Source organism: Vespa mandarinia, chromosome 2, assembly GCF_050613455.1.
Source record: "Vespa mandarinia isolate Hongniang chromosome 2, ASM5061345v1, whole genome shotgun sequence".
Lineage (NCBI taxonomy): Eukaryota > Metazoa > Arthropoda > Insecta > Hymenoptera > Vespidae > Vespa > Vespa mandarinia.
This window is the reverse complement of record NC_140811.1, coordinates 16059011-16078730: the sequence shown is the minus strand read 5'-3', so window position 1 is coordinate 16078730 and position 19720 is coordinate 16059011. Positions and strand designations below refer to the sequence as shown.

Sequence of the window (19720 nt, the reverse complement as noted above, 5' to 3'; positions counted from 1 at the left end):
TACGTTTGATATAACTCAATAAAGGAAGAGACCTAAAATGATAATAATTATTTGCGCAGAAGTTTCATGTTACAATCTTATGAAGGAGTTGCATCTAGAGATTATTCTTTTTTATGACTAAATTTATTTGAGGAAGAAAGGGAGAAATATAGTGATAGATATCCATTTAAAGATGGCCGCACCTTCGCGGCTGGATTACTGTGTCACGTCAATTTTACGTGTCCCTTCGGGATTGCGAGAGGAGGAGTTGGTAGCTGATTAACTCGTGCGTGATACTTATATTGGTTAGAAATTAAATTCGTGTTTAAAAATGATCTGATCTTAATGATCACAAAATGAATTGTCATCAAATATTAAGCGGGGCCTGCAATGCAGGCGACCGCTGCTACGCTGTCGGTTCTGTCGAGGGAATATCTTTCACGGTAAGTTTATTACTTTATTTCCTTTAGATTCATTTTTTTTTTCTCCGACGAACGTATGTGTATATATTATACGATCTTTATGATATCGTCCTTGTAAAGATAACAATCTTACATCGTGATATTGAAGAGAAAAAAATGAATTTGACTTAACGTATATGAGAGTCAGCTGATTAAAGACACTTTTGTTATGGATTTATTTCCCCTGTGCATTCGGAATAAGTCAATTATTCGATATTGTACAATTTTTACGATATGATGACAATTGAATAACGTTATCCATAAATATTATACTTTGCTCTATCCCACATTCTCGAACATTTTTCGATATTTTATATAATAAATTTATAAATATAATATATGCATCTTGGATATAGAAATATCAATTTATCTGATATTTTCTATTAAATTCAGGCATACGCTGCTGGTTGCAACATTGTCATTTTGGCTAACAATTTTGAGCGTGTACAAATTATACCAGGAGCTGTACACAACTATATTAGGATTAGTTGTTTGGACTGTAGTACGGATACAGGAAAGATTGCTGCAGCTTATGAAAATCAAGTCTGCATATTTGAGCCAACGCCATTGATACATAGTACTTGTTCACATGTGTGTATTTATTTTTTTTTTATGACATTTAAGTTATCTCTGTAATTGATATTACATGATTAATGATATAGTATAAGATTATAAAATCTTTTATCTGTAATTTTTTTTTAGCAATTGGAATATCGTTGGGTTCAAACAGGAAGTTTACAAACAGAATCTAATATCAGTTCTTTGTCATGGAATTTAGAAGGAACGAGACTATTGACAGGTGGCGAACTTTTGCAATTATGGCATCAAAATATTATGCCATTTCAAGAAGAGCATAGTAAGTTAAATGTGTATATATATATACACAATGACAAAATTAGGAAAAAATGTAAACATATTAGAATTCTGATTATACAATAATTCTTTAGTTTTATTTATTGATATAAAAATATTATGTACAGCTACAAAGGCAAAAGCGTTACAGTCGGAAGAAAATACTATGAGTGGAAATGATCAAAATGTTACCACACACTCTTCCCAAGATCGTGAGTTCATTCGTTTTGAGAATGAACATTAGTGTTTGCATGTGAAAATATTGCATTGTTGAAAAGCTTTGAAAATATGTCTTTATTATAAATTATTATCTATAATTAATTTTTAGATATTAGCTAATTCAATTCAATTATTTCATTTACATGAGATTATTTTCTTGCTTGAATAATGATCATGATAATATTTTTATTTTACATTTATATATTAGTTATTGTAAAATTATTACATATGCTGGTTTGTACAGTTATTTTGTATTAGTTTATATATTATTTTGTAGCAATAATTTCATGTAATAAAACATTTAGTTAAATTAATTTAATAAGAGCTAGAAGCACCAATTTTTTTTTATATTATTTAGCATTTTGAGTAACAATAATCCAGCATGACTTACTGTAACCTTTGATACGTTATATTATCAATGTCAATGCTTTATATGCTACATATTATAACCATGAAACTGATATTGAACATATAAAGGATATTATGATTAAATATATTGTATATTTTTTTAAGTATAGTTTAGTAATATAAAACTATATAAAAGGTTTATGGAAAGTTATATAAACATATATTTTGCTATAGCTGGAGCAGTGACATTCTCTATTGGAGGAGAAGCTGAAAGTCCTGGACCTGGAGATTCTAATAATGCTAATGATCCAGGTGCATGGAATTGTGTATGGAAATGTCGTACAGCTACACCAGTACATCTTATGAGATTTAGCCCAGATGGGACTTTATTCGCAACAACAGGGATGAATGACAGATTAGTCAAAATTTGGTTTGAAAATAAACAAAGTTAGTACTTCATCTGATTCTAAAATAATAATGTATATATGTCAAGTAATCCAAACAACATTTATTTTTACATTTAGTTTTTCCATTGCGAAGTGTAGATCAATCAAATTTTTCTCAAACATTATCAAGTGATAGTTACAGTTTCGTATACGTAGCACATCCACGTGCTGTAACTCATTTGTCATGGAGAAAAACAAGCAAATATATGCCCAAGTATGTATACTATTATAAGATAAATAAAATTTAATAAAAATCTATCTGAATATATGTCTATCGGTATTGAACTTTTATTAAAATATTTTTTAATAATTAGAGGCTCAGTATCTAACATGTTGGTAACTTCATGCCGGGATAACATTTGTCGAGTGTGGACAGAAACCATACCACCTGAAATAGAAGGTTTGGCTAATATGAGTCAGTTCGAAGGTTCTGATAGACATGGACATCATGGGAAACATCGCCATCATAATATGCATAAACATAGATTTATGCAACGACTGAAACATATGAAGTATGTAGAACATATTCTTATATTAATAATATAATGTTTAAACATTAAAATTACATGATTGAATAATATTTTCTTAATACAATTTGTTCTTTATTGGTGTTATTTTTCATGAAAAATTAGAACATGTTTTCATATTCGTCGCCATGCTAAACAACAACATCAAGCAGGCCATGCGGCACCTACTTTGCCAACTTTACCTTCAACGTATTCTGTGCATGACTTTCATAATAATTATCAAAGTTCTGGCCACTATCCAGGCATGCACTTCCACTTAGCAGCTAGCATTAATGCAGAGACTGGTATTATAAAATATTAAATATTTAAAACATGAAGATAATATTATTTTGATATAATTTGCAATATATATTCATGTTATAGATATTCCATTAGTACCAAGTTTAATAACTGGAGATCCTGAAAGAGAACCAAATTTCATTTTGCATTGGCTTAATAACAAAGAAATGCATTTTACTATGCAAGCTGAAAGTATTTTACAAGAGCTTACACGAAAGGTAGTAGAAAAGGAAGAGGGATTGCAACAACAAGAAGTTGATCATATAGATCATGATTCAGAGGATGAATATACATTAAGTAAGTTATATAGCTTTTTCTTACATATATATATTTGACTTAATAATTTTTTAATTTTTTATCAAAGTTTTTTCATAATTAATATCCATAATACAACTTCACTTAACTACAACTTCGATTACAGAAATATATTAAATATTAATTTTTATATAGTATTATAAATATATGTATTAAGACATAATTTTGATATTTCTGTAATAGAATTAATAAGAATTCCTTGCATGCAATATAGTTTTTCGTTAGTGAATGTGTTTATTAGGAAGCATCTTATCCTGTTATATGCTCTATGCAGAAAAAGGAAATCGATCGCAAAGTGCACAGAAGCAAGGTGTTGGTGGACGATCTGCTAGTCAGGAAGATCATAGCAGTGATGAACATCATACTACACATACTACTTCCTCTCATCATAGCTTGGCTCATAGTGCACATTCTCATCAAAGTCTTAGGTATGATACAATAATTTTTTATATCATACAATGTTATAATTTTATTATAAGAATGTGTTAAATTACTTTTTTTTAACTTATATTACAGCAATACTACATCTATAAATTCTATTGCAACAGATGCAACATCTTCAATGAATCATGCACCAGATTCGTTAGATACAAAAATAGAAACATTATTAAGAGACTGGCATCATAATCCAGATTTGCTTTTCTCAATTCATCCTATAGATGGAAGCTTTTTGATATGGCATATTGAATGGTTAGATGAATATCATCCTGGTTCATTTAGACAAGCACAGATTTCATTTTCCACACGAATACCAAATGCATTTCCTCTTGGTGATGCATCTACTATGAGCCACAATGTATCCATGTATTCTCATAATACTGGAGGACCGTTACTAAACATTCGAGAAGTTGCAAAATCTTCAACTAAACCTACAGATCGTAAGTAATTGAATAATTGTAAAATATGGATCTTAATTAAGGATGTACAATATTTACACTTTGTAGTATCTTATCTATTTTATCAATCATTAAGAAATTTTTAAAGCTGCTGAGATAACAACACCATTACCAAGCCTTATTGAACAAGATGAAGAACAATCAACATTAACTTCAAGAGCAGGACAAGAATTATTGAATAGTGTGCAACATGTTGATCAAGGTCAAAATAAAACAACTTCCACAGGTGTTAATAATGCAGAGAGTGGAAAAAATCAAGAGTTAAATCAAGTTAATGATTTATTAACTCATCCTAGCCCAATGGTATCAATGGTGTCAAAACACTCTAATGGAACATTAAATCTTTGGCAACTTACATTTGCTGATAAAACGAAATTCTCTCAGGTAAGTTTCTCTTTCTCTCTCTCTCCTTTTTTTTTATAAAAATAAAATATTTTTTATAACACAATATTTTTTTTTGTATTAGGTGTTAAGTATAGGTCATGCATGTAGAGCTTCTGGACATCGTTTCCGAGTAAATGACATTACTTGTCATCCTGTTCTTCCATTGTTGGTAACAACTTCACATCATAATATACCTGAGTTTTCTAATACTTGTTCTCAAAATGCAGATACTACAGAACATGTAGATCATAAGCAGGATGTGAATAAATCAAAAGATATGCCATCAGCTATATGTATAAATGTAATTTTTAATTTTGATTTTCATTAACGTATATATGTATATATATATACGTATGTGTGTGTGTTAATGATTATATATTTTTATATATTAGGGTTTCTGCAGTGAATTAATTCTTTGGAGAGTAGATGCTGTAGGACCTTTATCTAAAAGTGGCGGAGTTTCTGAATTAGCACGAATTAATTCTCCAGAAATTTCTGCATTTAGTAACGTTGCCTGGATTCCAACATTATTACCAAGCACAACATTAGGCAATTTATCTAATTCTCCTAGTGCTTGTTTTGTTGCTAGTGATGGGGAGTGTCTTAGAGTTTATCAAGCTGTCATTGATGCTAGAACTTTGTTAGCAGAAGTATCTATCAGTGAAAGAAGGAGCAGAATGATGGTCTGTAATCGATTCAAATTATTTCAATATTAACAGTTGATATAATAGAATGTTAAATTATTTTTAATTATTTCATTCTTTTTTTTTTTTTTTTTTCTTTTCTTTTTTTTTAGGATTCAATGGTCAGTCTCTCCACGGACATTTCATCTGATGATGGTATTAGACATTCTATACATGATAGAATAAAAATAGTCTCTCAACAATCAACAGCTAGACCAGGATGTATTATACAATTAGATGCTATCGATGATGCTACTCATGTAAGTTTTGCTCATTTTTAAAAATTTTATATTTATATTGCAATAAAATAAACGTATATTTTTATAATAATGTATTTGTAATAATAACATTTGAAATTTTAGGATTGGCAAAATACTCAATTCCTTCATGTATTCCAAGAGCAATTAATTACTGGCGAGAGAAGTGATGAAAAACAATGTGGAGTAGATACCTCAAGTAATGATTTAGGTCTAATGGAATCGACATTGGATGCTATGGTGGATCTTCAACAATCAGCAATTTTTGAAGAACCATTTTATATCGTGGTATTAGAAAGAACTCAACAAGGAACAACAGTACATATGTGGCGTTTAGTTATTGCATCACAACCTGAGACAACAGGTACATGTTTACACATTTATTGCAAAATATATTATAACAGTATCTTATTTACAATGTATTTATTCTTACAGGATTATCAGGATCAATGATGTATGTCCCAGATTCTCATTTAGTCCAAGATGAAGATGAGGAAGGTACACCCGGACGATCTAGTCATCAAGAAGGTAGAAGATCTCGTAGACCAAGTCAAAATGGATATAGAAGTAGACGTGAAAGTCAAGCTGAATATGATACAGCTTTCCTTCATCATCGACATAATAGCCATGTTCTTATTACAACTACGAAAGTTTGCACTCAAGAATTACCATTACCAGATGGAGTGGAGGTTTTTATTCTTATTCTTAATTTTGTCTAATAGTATATATACAATTATCTATTATCTTTCTCTCTCTCTCTCTCTCTCTCTCTCTCTCTCTCTCTCTCTCTTTCTCTCTCTCTCTCTCTCTCTCTTTCTCTCTCTCTTTCTCTCTATCTTTGTCTTTCTCTCTATAAATAGGTAATACATGCGGCACCAGCAGCGGGACACTTAAGTAGTTCATCTATATATCCTGCTTGTTTTGCACCATACATTATTGTAACAGCGTGCAGTGATAGTACTATACGCTTTTGGAAATGTAAAGTTACAAAAACTATACCAGACAAACTTGATTATGAATGGTGTGAATGGGAGATGGTTAGAAAAGATCAGGAATCTACAATTGATATTACCGGTATATTATTAATCACAACAAATTTTTGTACAAATTATACATATGAAAAAATCTTTCATATTTTCTTGTATCATTTTATAGGTCAACCGTTAAATATTAGTGCAGCTTATAGTGGTCGTATTGCTTGTGCTTATAAATATGGGAAATCATTTACACGTCCTACAAAAAGTGATCCTGACTCAAGATATGTAAATCTTTGTGTTGCAATATATGAATGTGAAAGTACAGGTGGCAGTGAATGGATTTTAGAGGATACAATTCATTTGAAGAATATTCATTTACCTCGAATTCCAGTAGATCAACATTTAGATCTTAGCTATTTGTATGATAGTAGATTTTTACAGAAAAAACAAAGGCTTACGCAAGTTTTACAAACTCTTAGCCACGAAGACATAAGATCACCAAGGAACGGCGAAAATGGAGAAAGTACAAAATCTAACGCTGGTAAAATATATACGATAATTAATTATTTCATAATTTAAAAATACTTTTCATGTAATATCATATGTAATATCATTTATTTAAGGTTTGCTGGCAGTTCCTTCATTCAGTACTCTTCAATCTTTACGAAAATCAATCATAGAAAATGGTAACACGTGTCCACTGACGCAAAAACATTTAGTTCAATTGGATTGGGTATCCAAAGAAGATGGTTCCCATATATTAACAGTTGGTGTTGGATCCAAAATTATGTTGTTCACACCAGTTTGCTCTGACCTTGCACAAGCAAATATGAAAGCAATGAAAGAATCTCAAAGTAGTAACAGACCAATACTAAGAAAAACTTCATCACTAGCACAACCACAGTTTGTAGATGAAATTCGATGGATGAAATTAAGAAAGATTGAATTAACTACAGCCGATGGATTGCCACCTTTACCTATGCAAATATCATGGGTAAGAGATGGTATATTAGTTGTTGGTATGGATTCAGAAATGCATGTTTATTCACAATGGAAACCAAGTCCAAAGAAAGATTGTTTCCATTCAAATCTACAACATCAGGAATCAGATGAATTTCAAGCAAGTAGAAATTTAAGAGACGAAGATTTAAGAACCTTAGCTCAAGAAACATCGCAACGAAGATTGGCTAATGTATCATCTATGCCACATTTATCACGCGTTAGTAGTATTAATTTAACGATGCTCGATGCTAAGAAAAAACGTGGGATACAAAATGAGAATGTTAGTTTCGATTACATGCCCGATTATGGTCTTTTTGAAGCATCAAGGATAGCTTGTCCTGTATTACCACAATATCATCCAAAACAGTTAATGGAATTGTTAAATTCTGGAAAAATTCGATGGGTTAAAGCTATTCTATCGCATTTAGTTAGATGTATAGGAAGTTCGTGTTCTTTGAGAGTTGATGATGAAAATATGGTTAAACAAAGAGGTGGATGGTCTAGATCAAGGACAATGTCAGTCAGTTACGTTGGTACAACTTCACCACTCGAACCAAGAGGTTCAACGACTCAAATACCAGAAGAACTTACTTTAGATTATGCTGAAATCACTTCTATATCACCGTTACCACTTTGGACACTCTTAATTGCAGATAAAGAAACAAATGCTGTTCAACAAAACGAAGACAAACAGGATTATAATGAATTATTTGATAGTAATTTGGAAGAAGGTGATTCATTAGATGATATGTTAGATGAAGATTATGATTGTTCACATCAAAAGGACAGACGAGCTTCGGTACCAGAAAGACAAGGAATATCTCATTTTGGTCCCAGACAGGGTAGAATGTTGTCGCGTCTTTTAACTCATACTCATTTACCTGGTCTATCTAGTCTTGATCAAATGCATCTTCTTGCATTAGCTGATACCGTGTCAACATGTAATGTTGATTTTGCAGAACGTTTTGCAATAGATGCAGCTAAAAATGCAATTGCAAAGGAAAATTTAACAGGTATACCCGATGGCGAAGCAGTTTCTATGGATTCATTGGACGACTGTGGGCTCAGATTCCTTTTGGCTATGAAACATTATAATTATTTAATACGTTGTCTTCCATTGGCACAAAGAGCACAATTCCAGAAGCAAGGTATTTCATCTAATAACCTTGTATGGGCTTTTCATTCCGAATCTGAAGAAGAATTGCTAGGATTAATTCCATCATATGCAAAGGGACAGCCCAAATGGTCTGTATTAAAAGAACTTGGTGTTGGTTGGTGGATTAGAAGTAATATTGTGTTAAAACGATGTATCGATAAGATCGCTAAATCGGCATTTCAACAAAATCAAGATCCTTTGGACGCTGCTATTTATTATTTAGCTATGAAGAAAAAAAATTTAGTATGGGGATTATTTAGAAATAAAAAAGATGACAGAATGACCTCCTTTTTTGCAAATAACTTTACAGAAAACAGATGGAGAAAAGCAGCCTTGAAAAATGCATTTGCACTACTTGGAAAGCAAAGATTTGAACATGCTGCAGCATTCTTTTTATTAGCAGGCGCATTGAAAGATGCCATTGATGTATGCCTGGACAAATTAAATGATATTCAACTTGCAATGGTTATTGCAAGACTTTACGAAGATGACACAACATCTCCACATATGAGAAGATTGCTTTATGAGGAAATTTTAGGTTGCGATAAAGACGGTCAAAATCAAGATATGAACAAATGTCATCCTGATCCTTTTCTACGAAGTATGGCACTGTGGATACTTAAAGATCATTCAGGATCTCTCAATACTTTACTTTTAACTAATGTTGGTACTATGCATCCACAATATAATGATGAATCTGACAAACCTGAGGGTGCTACAGGTGATTTTTGTTTATATTTATAATTAAGTATAATTTGACGATACTTTTTCCTAACTTATTTTTCATATATTACAGCAAATCCAAATGTCTTCAATTTTTATGTCTATTTACGTACACATCCATTATTAATTAGACAGTATATTGCTTCTACTGCACAAGATAAAAAGAAGGGTCATTCTGTAGTTATATCAGGATTTAGTTATGGTACAGAGGTGAAGACTCAACCAGATAAACATCTTACGTTAGAAGACAGTATTACTCCCTTAGAAAGACAATTATATTTCACTACTGCTCATGCTCATTTTAAAGCAGGCTGTCCTGCTCTTGCTCTTGAGGTTTTGTCTAAATTACCTAGTAAAGTTATGGACACAAATTGTGAAAATTCACCTAGTAAGTTTTATATTATAATAATAAATAATATTATTAAAAAAAAAAAAAAAAAAAAAAATGAATGAAAGTCTATAATTAATGATCGTTATTTAGGTCTCTTGAATAGTCCAACCAAATCCAGGACACAAGATGTACAAATAGATACAGGGATTATTGTTTGGGGTGCAGAAACTAAACAAACTTCTGATACTCAAGGTATAAATTAATTATACATTTATAATAACAAAAAATAAAGTTAAACATTTTTCGTTAGAATCAGTTGCTTCTATTGATTGGGGAGCTACCAATTGGTCGCAACCTATTGTGCGAGAAACTGAAGAATTAGTGTTGAATTGGGACGACGATAATGCCGATAACGAAGATGGCGATAGTCCTCCATTAAGCATGAAACTGGATGGAAATCAAAATGGCACTGTTAATAAATTAGACAAAGAAGGTACGGATATTTTTTTTCTTTTTCGTTATAATTTTTTAATTAATAACATTAAATATTTATTCGGAATTAATAAGACAATAAAAATATTTAATATTTTAGAAGAACTTGCAAAATCATCTGGGCAGTTAGACATTATGGCACAACAATTAAAATTTGTTGCTTGTTTAAAAATTCTCATGGAAGAATTATCAACATTAGCTACTGGTTTTGAAGTGGATGGAGGGCAACTTAGGTATCAATTGTATGTTTGGCTGGAACGAGAAGTAGATGCTTTGAGACAACTTTGTAATTATAGTGTCAATACGGATGGAGATGCGAATAATACTTCAGAATGTAATTATATAAGAAATTTTATTTTACACGTTAAAACAAAATAAATTTCAATATGTACTATATTGTAAAATCAATTTTAGATGAAGGTGGAATGGTAGATGATGTACCTCCATGTAGGGCTGGAGAACAACCAACATTGCATGAAATATTAGTTGCAGAAAAATTAGATTTTGAAGCTAAAGTACAAAGAGCTGCCAAAAGGAAGAAATGGTTGAAAGGTAATGTAATATAGTTAAACTTTATAAAATATAAATTCAAATATTTAAGAGAATATGAAAAAAAAAAGAAAATATATTTGATTATATATTTTAGCTAATGAAACATTGTTAAGAACATTATTATCGTATTGTTCTCTTCACGGAGCATCCGGTGGTGGTTTAGCATCCGTGAGGATGGAATTAGTACTTCTTTTACAAGAATTACAACAGGAAAAAACTCAACAGCAATTACTTAGTCCACTTCCTTTCCCGACTACTCTTCCTTTGTTAAGCGCGAGTGTTGCTTGTAATAAAACAGTAGTTGCTGATCCTGTCAGACATTTACAGGTTCGTAATAGAAAAATGATAACAGGATATTCGATATTAAATGATAGGAAAATAATGATAATTTTATTCTTTATGTTTAGTCTTTAGCACATGATATGTTACAAACATTAGTAGAATTACGAAATCCTCCAATGCCTAATAGAAATACATATTGCCGTGAAGTATTTATAATGAGAGATTTAGCAGTTGCACTTAGTGCTTGTATTTATCAATCTTTATGTGATTCCGATACTTTTGTTATGAAACATCATCAACCAGATAGGTAACATGATCTTTGTTAAATAATGACATAGCTATAAATATTTTTATAATATTTAATTTTTTTTTCAGCTTCCCGGTAGTAGCAGAAATAGAAACATTTTCTGGTGGTCATTTAGTTGCTTCAAATCGTTATCATCGACGATATTCAACGGACGATGGAGTATGCATAACTACCTCACCCTCTAAGTGGCCCGGCGTTACAAATTTACGTGCTTTATTGGCACGCGAAAAAGATGAAGATACACCAAAATTAAACATTCTTCTTTGTGAAACTTTTGTAGCAACGTATATGAGTTTATTCGTTTATGCCTTATCAAGCTGTGATAGCCATATTTTATATAGACTTGTTGGTCAATGTTTTGACAATAGTACTTGGTCTTGTCTTTTTGGAGGTGGTGTTAAAAAATTATTGCGAGTAGCAAGCACGAGTAGTCAGGTTAGCATATATCTTAATATTTTTATATCATTATATTTTCAACCTGTATGTATAAATTTCATTTGTTCTGTATAAATATTACAGAGTAATAATACAAATGCTATCGAGAAAGCAGAGATTTCGAATGAAAATCAAAGTACTACTAGTGCCATGTGGAATACTATGACATCACTGACTAAACAACGTATGAAATTAAATATGAAATTGTTAGGACAATTCACAGGACAACAACCAAATATGAAGGAAGACAAACCAACATACAGAGAACAATTTGTTTCACCCCAGATGAGCATGGTTTCCTATTTCCTGATGAAGGTAATACATTACTTAATTTATTAAAACTATATATATGTATATATATCTTAAATACAAATTATTTATATCAATTGTATTTCATCAGCCACGTATAGAGAGTGAATATGCCGATGAAATTGACTACGATTCGTCAGACTCTGCTGTATCGGACTTAGATTCTTCTGAAGATGAGGAAGATGTGTTTGATACGAATTCGAAGCCAAAGATTAAACCAAAGGACAACATAGAACATTCTAATCCAAACTCTCATAGCTGGTGTATCATGAGATTAGCAATTGTTAAAATATTGCAAAAGCAATTGCAAGATTTCTTAAACGTTGCAGGCATAGAAATGCAAGGTAATTTTATTTAAATATATATTGTAATTCGCGATTTTGTATTAACTTAAAATTAATATTTTTGTTACAGAATTACCTGTGAGTAGTCCATTAATTCATGGCACATTAGGTATTGTAGCACAATGGCAAGAAACTTTAAGGGAGGAATTAGAGTCAAAAGGACCCGCTCCTATAAATTATATACCAGGTTGTACACCAGATCCAGCGCCCACACCTGGAAAACCAGCTATTCATAAGTATCGTGCATTATTAGAAAAAGGAAACACGCCTTTTAAGTAAGTAAAATTAAATTAAAAAATAAATTGTATTATTAATTATCTATACGTTTAAAATGAATAATCCTTTCGCCATATTAGTACCCGCATGGCATCCGCAGCTCCTGCAAATCGTTTATGGTGCTACTTAGTTAGACAAGAATTGGTTCAAGATATATTTATAAGAGCAGTATTTGGAAAAAGGAGATCGTTATCATCTATACTCGATAGCAATCAAACAGCTATTGATAATTTAAATCGAGGAGAAGATAAAGGAGGAAGCGACAGTGGTACAACAAGCGTAGCTGAGCCTGTCAGAATTATTCACAAGGAACAAGATAGTATTAGTGCATTTTGCCTAAATCAGGTTTGTTTTAATTTATTTATTACTATGACAACATTATAATTAATTAATTTGTATGACCAGGTGAATGGAGGATTAATGGCTTTAGCCACCCCTCGTGAAGTTCAGGAAATGAATATATCATTACTCTTAGAACTTCCATCGTGGCTAGAAGATGAATGTGAATTCGATATAATTAATTTAAGTAAACAACAGGATGCAGAATCCGTACAACCAACTAGCTTCTTAGTTATACAGGTATAAATTCAATAAAGATTCATTATTTATTATCTTAGATAAAATATATATATATATATATATATATATATATATATATATATATATGTGTGTGTGTGGTATTTGATTATTTACAGACAGCAGCTGATCGTCCATTACTTGCACAAAGTCCACAATCAAATAGTCCTCAACCTCAGTCAGGTATAGCGAGCCAGAGTGGCCGAGGTGCTAGTGTGGTGAGTTGACATTTATACTGTATAAATTATATATGTTGTCACAGTAATCTGATTTCTATGTTTTCAAATAATCATCTTCGTATTATTATTTTTTTGTTTTTACGTTATACTAATATTATTCTGATATTCTGTGTTGTACAGGACACTAAAGTTTTTCTTTTTTTTATCTTCCCAGTGTTTATAACATTTAGTGCCTATTTGTTTAACATTTTCAAATCTGTTTGCATTGTTGTCTATTATTTTCTTCATATAATCAAAATTCTAATGAGATTTTCTTCTGATTTTTTCAAATATTTTAATATGTATATGATTTTATGTTTAAGAGAAACAGCATTTATGCTAATATAATATAACAAATATTAAATATATAAACTCAAAGATACCAAAACTGAATATCAATCGATTGAAAAATGTTGTGCTCCTTTGCATCTGTGTTAATGTATATAAATCAATTAATGTTTGTATCCTCTATAACAAATAAGTCTACTTTTACTGGCATCATAATTTTTTAAAAAACTAAGAGATTAATTTATATTTAAAACAGAATATAATGGTGGATGCAGTTAATTTGTAAATTGCAATGGCTGCAGATAGTAAAAAGAAAAAAAGAAATAGTAGTAACAATAATAATAATAATAATGTTGATATTATTATTTTAAACTAGACCATATATATATATATTGAGTCTAATAAAAACTATTAAAATTGATAGATTTTTTTTTTTAATATATACAAATATTTCATTTTTTATGCAAAACTATTAATCCAGGTTGTTCCTTGAATTTATAAATAGTAAAAATTAAGCAGTTTCTCTTAGCTAAATTTATATTGTACAAGTATATTGATAAAGCAGATATAAATTTCTGTAATGCACTTAGTGGCTTTATTTTTTATTTGTTTGTCTCTTATCATATGCAATGCACATATTTGCAATTAAATTCTTTGTATCACAAATATTTTAGCACATAAGTGATACTATTATTATCTTTTATTAAGTAACATTATAACTTTGACTTTACGTAATCATGTATTTAAATGGTATTTTTTGTCTCGATTATTTAAGTATTGTGGAGTCATAAATAAGAAAAATAAAGAACATATAAGTTATTTTATCCATTGCATGGAATGTCAAGAATTAATTTGCACAGTGCCTTATTAATTAGGGCACGGCTATATGCAAGGCTTGCTCGTTTTAAAAGGTATTTATTTAAGTTTTGCAAAAAAAAAATGTAATATTTGAATCAAACCAAATAACATATGTATTGAAACTATCAATAAATATTTTGCTACTATTTCTTTTTTTTTTTTTTCTTTCTTTTTTTTAAGAGTTATAATATAAATGAAAAGTTCATTATATTTTTAAGTTTTTTTCTATATTTGTTTTTCTCAAAATATCCCAATATTAAAATAAAATTACGAGTCAAGCCTTGGGAGCCATGAATGTGACATATTGGGTCGGGGTAGCACAAGTGGTGACAGAGACAATGTTGCTTGTTCAATGCTTGCCTAACATCTAACTTGGTCTGCGTCACTGACCTGGTGGCTCATTCGCTCGCTCAGATGAAGGGGATGCCTGCTTTTCCTGGCTCCCACGACCTGCGTTTCTGTCAGTTTGTTGCTGATAGGAGCAAACACTTGTTGCAGCCGGTGAGATAACGATCAAACAGACCCTAGCCTGTCCTAGTGCCAGTTTCATGTTCAATTTCTTGCCTGCTAATGCAGCCTGCTCTGGCTTGTAACATCTTCAGAATAGATAAAAATATATATTTTTAAAGATTATTTTAATAAATATATATCATTGTCATAGAGACAAGTAATTTCTTATAAAAAATTTTAAATGAGATTTATATAGAATTATTGATTTTACAAACCAGATATAAAGAAATTACATTGAATTTCATAGTTCAATGGTAAGGCATGATTATATTAACATTTGATCATTGTGTTTTGTGAATATCACAGATTAGATGTTGAGCACAATTTTTAAAGTGATGAAATGATATTTGTAATATCCTGTTAAAGCATGATTTTAGAAATATGTATAGTAATTTACGAATTCTAGTTATGTATAGGACATTAATTTTATTTATTTTTTCTTGATGTCACAGTATGTAAAAAATATATTTCATGTACAAAGTTCAACTGTAATGATAGTGATATTCAGTTGATGGAGCTTGGAGCATAGATATCATTAATTAGCTATCTAAACAAATTCATGGCTTTTGTATAAAGTATATAAACTCTAATTAAATATATGCTGCAAATGAGTGTGCATTGCATGTTGCAGCATTGTATATGTATAACTCGACACGAACAAATGTTTGTTATCAACATAGATTCTGTATAAAACGTGTTAAACTGATGCCGCATTCATATTTGTTTCACATATTTAGATCACAATTAGATTCATACATTAAACTTTAGTGTCATATCAGAACAAATTTTTTTTTTTAAGTATTACAATAAATATCAATGTATAAAACGTACATACATACAAAACACACAAAATATTCAGTTTAAATAATGTTCAAAGAAAAAACAACTCATTAAATTTTTAATTTATCGTACTTTACATTTTGCTATGTATTGCATATTATCTGAAAAAGTTTCAAGCATGTTCTACATAGATCAAGTAATTTGATGAACAAATAATTGCTATATTTTTTTGCATTGAAATAAGGAACTATCTGTTATATTCATTCTTGCTAAGCATTACTGCGTTGTTATATTTATTTACGAATATAAATTGTGTATTTTTTATAATTAATATATGCACTTGTTTAACATTATTTTATTTTATTACAACAGATTTTGAAGCATAAAATCGATGGTATCAGAAGGATTTCGTCTCATCCACTTTTACCACTGTGTAAGTATTTTATAATAAATGGTTGCATTATAGATTTTATGATTAGTAAAAAATATTCATTAACAATTTATATATTATTGATTTTAGACTTAACTGGATCGCAAGATGGATCAGTCTCGTTATGGGAATGGGGTCATCAAACAGCTGTTGCAACACCAAGACCACCAGGTACATTTGCTAAAGTTACTCGCGTACGTTTTTCTCAACATGGTAACAAATTCGGAGTGGCTGACTCTGATGGACACTTAAGTTTATTCCAAGTGGCTTGTAGAGAAGGAACAGCACGTCCATTTTTTGTAAGTTTCTTTGATGAAAATGTTAATGTAATTAAGCGATAAATCGATTATGTTATATTAATCTCAAAATTGTACTTTCTATTTAGAATTATCAGTGCCATAGTAAAGTAACAGCTGATTTCGTCTTTCTTGGAGCATGCAGTCTCATAGCTACCGCAGGTCATGGTTCCGAAGGACGCAATGTTGCGCTTTGGGATACATTACTACCACAAAATAAATCTCTCATACAAGGTATATAAACAACAATTTTATTGAAAAGATATATGCATTCTTTCATTAATTATTTAACTTATTAGGTTTTACGTGTCACGAGCAAGGAGCTAGTTCTCTTGTATTGGCACCACAACATCAATTATTGATAAGTGGTGGTAAAAAAGGAGATATCAATATATTCGATGTGCGACAAAGACAACAACGTCATAGATTCCAAGCACATGAATCTGCTATAAAATGTTTAGCTTTGGATCCACATGAGGAATTCTTTGTTAGCGGTGCTGGTGATGGAGATATTAAAGTAAACAAATTAAAGTTAATATGTGATTCAGTTTATATAATAAAACTGAATATAAATATGTACAATTGGTTATTATTATAGATATGGGGATTAACCGTCCATTGTCTTCTACACTCTTTTCCTGCAGAACATCCTCGATCTAGTTTTTTCAAAAACATTGGACAGGTATATTGTAAATTGTTTTAAAGAATTTATTATGAAGAACGATATTTATATTTTTTATTTCAGGGTGTTACACAATTACACGTAGACTCAGCAGGACGTTTATTTTCATGTGGAGCAGATGGTTCAATGAAAGTTCGTCAGTTGCCAGAGCGTGACTGCGTTGTTCACACATTATATTAGAAAATTTACATTAAAAACTTGTGCTTCACAAATAGGTAAAACTATGCAAAATTTGTTTATGCTTTATGAGGAATAGAGTGGACCATTAAAGATAACTGCATATGTTATCTTATATTACACACGCGGGCAATACATCTCTATTTGAGTCAGTAACATATATCATTGCCAATATATTACATCTCTGTTCATATGACCTGATATATGCAAGTGAATTGGGAATGCTGTATCAAAAATACAGCTATATAAAATATATGTATTAAAAAATAACAGTCTGATCTTTAGAGACATTGTGCTAGTATTGAGAAATGATTTCTTCAGAAAGTTCCATAAAAATATAATCCCTAAGTATAATATATATATATACATATATATATATATGTGTATATATATATATACATATATATACACAAATTTATAATTTTGCAATATACGCACACATGTTGATAGTGTGGCACAGTGTTTTAACAAATTAATATGTGTTATAGAAAATAGTTCACAATATGAAAAAATAAAATGTATTCCATATGGAATCATATAGTGTTGCCTAAAACCAAGGTTCTAGAATCTAATTACAAGAAATTATAATTTTAGTTAGATCAGAAGTTAGCTAGTTTTCAGCTTTATTGTAATATCTTTGGTATTATTTGCTATACCTTTAAAACAGTGTATTTTCGCCAAAGTGTATATATCATATGATAAAACGTAATTTATTATTAACAATCATTCCTTTCTCATATGAAAGTAAACTTATTGATTGATTGAATCTGTAATCTATACGAATCACAATATTTTAATGTAAGATATAATTCTGTGGAAATAGTTTTATTCAAAAGAGAAGAATTCTTTTGAATAACAAAACCTAAGCAATCATTTCCTGCAGAATGTATAGCTATCAAGTATACAATCAATTGTACATTATTCATATGAACATTGTTTATAATTACATGGAATGCGCATTTTCCAATATAAATTTTTTTTCTTTATTTAGACAAAATTAATTGTTGATGTCTTTCGTCTGTAATACATTATAAAATGAAAAACTATTATTATATTCGTTATAGTAGTGATTAAGTAGAAAGTAATTTGTGTAAAAAAATCTCACATAAGAGAATTAATCTATTAAATGATGGTAATAATGGATGATAATAATGATGATGATAATGATGATGATGATGATAATGATAGTGACGATGGAACATAAATTTCCAAGAAACGTGAGACGTGCAACTACAGTTTTGAGTAGATAATACTAAAAGTCTTTAAAGGCTGAAAAGTGAAATAATCTAAATAAGTTCATTGAGATGAATGTTATTTATTCTCTGGAACGGAATATGCAGGTTCCTATCATTGAACACTTAACCTAATTTCATACACAATAAGCTGCGTTAAAAAAAGTAATACAAATAAAATCATTAAACCAATGTAAAATTAATTATTACTGACACATTTATTTCAGTCTTATATATATATATAATATTATATATATATATATATATATATATATATATATATATATATATATCTTATTGAATGTACACTAATATTTGCGATTTGTTATTGTTATTACATTGAAGCAAAAGCATATATTACGGCCATAATCACATATATATATATAAATTTATCTTTAATATATAAAAATTATTACGTGTTCCTGAAAGGAATTATAATCAATTATTTGTTAAAAAAAAAAATTCTGATATTTCATTAACTTAAACTTTCTTGTACATGATTCGTTGTACGAAAGTAATTCATTGTCAAAAAACAAAAAAAAGTATATAAACATTAGAAATGTCCTGCTTCTTTTATTATTGCGTGTATCATATACATTACGTTCTATGATTTTATTTAGCTTTCGAATGTATACGTTGTATATTAATATATTAAATAACATAATTATATGAGTTACTATATAGACAATCGTTATTAGAATGTTGCTAATGTTACATTGTAACATGTGAATAATCCAAAAAGTCAAAAGTAGTTTGTTAATGATTTTAAATGTTTTCAAATGTATTACATTATTTGACTTAGGGCATATTTTTAAATAATTAACGTATACAGTAATAATCA

The 19720-nt window shown here is 29.9% G+C and overlaps 1 protein-coding gene across 7 annotated transcripts; it reads left to right on the top strand.

The window, feature by feature from the left end:
- Positions 1-148: 148 nt before the first annotated feature.
- Positions 149-19129, top strand: Rbcn-3A (rabconnectin-3 alpha). 7 transcript variants are annotated; one of them, XM_085664562.1, is made up of 41 exons: positions 149-422; positions 834-1031; positions 1143-1296; positions 1421-1504; positions 2094-2306; positions 2384-2519; positions 2620-2817; positions 2938-3116; positions 3196-3408; positions 3701-3854; positions 3943-4304; positions 4411-4706; positions 4789-5007; positions 5099-5389; positions 5503-5649; positions 5752-6010; positions 6082-6335; positions 6507-6720; positions 6802-7164; positions 7247-9502; positions 9578-9892; positions 9986-10087; positions 10146-10328; positions 10428-10661; positions 10742-10879; positions 10974-11206; positions 11287-11468; positions 11537-11903; positions 11988-12218; positions 12304-12556; positions 12627-12831; positions 12913-13177; positions 13238-13411; positions 13528-13626; positions 15187-15273; positions 16435-16495; positions 16583-16791; positions 16878-17022; positions 17088-17305; positions 17387-17470; positions 17534-19129. In XM_085664562.1, exons 1-41 carry the CDS (start codon positions 336-338, stop codon positions 17648-17650), a joined length of 10179 nt encoding a protein of 3392 aa, XP_085520688.1. In that variant the 5' UTR covers positions 149-335; the 3' UTR covers positions 17651-19129. The 7 variants fall into 7 exon arrangements, with proteins under 7 accessions (XP_085520688.1, XP_085520687.1, XP_035726174.1 ...); XM_085664561.1 differs by having other exon boundaries at positions 151-422; positions 3668-3854; positions 4399-4706; XM_035870281.2 differs by lacking the exon at positions 15187-15273 and having other exon boundaries at positions 152-422.
- Positions 19130-19720: the final 591 nt, after the last annotated feature.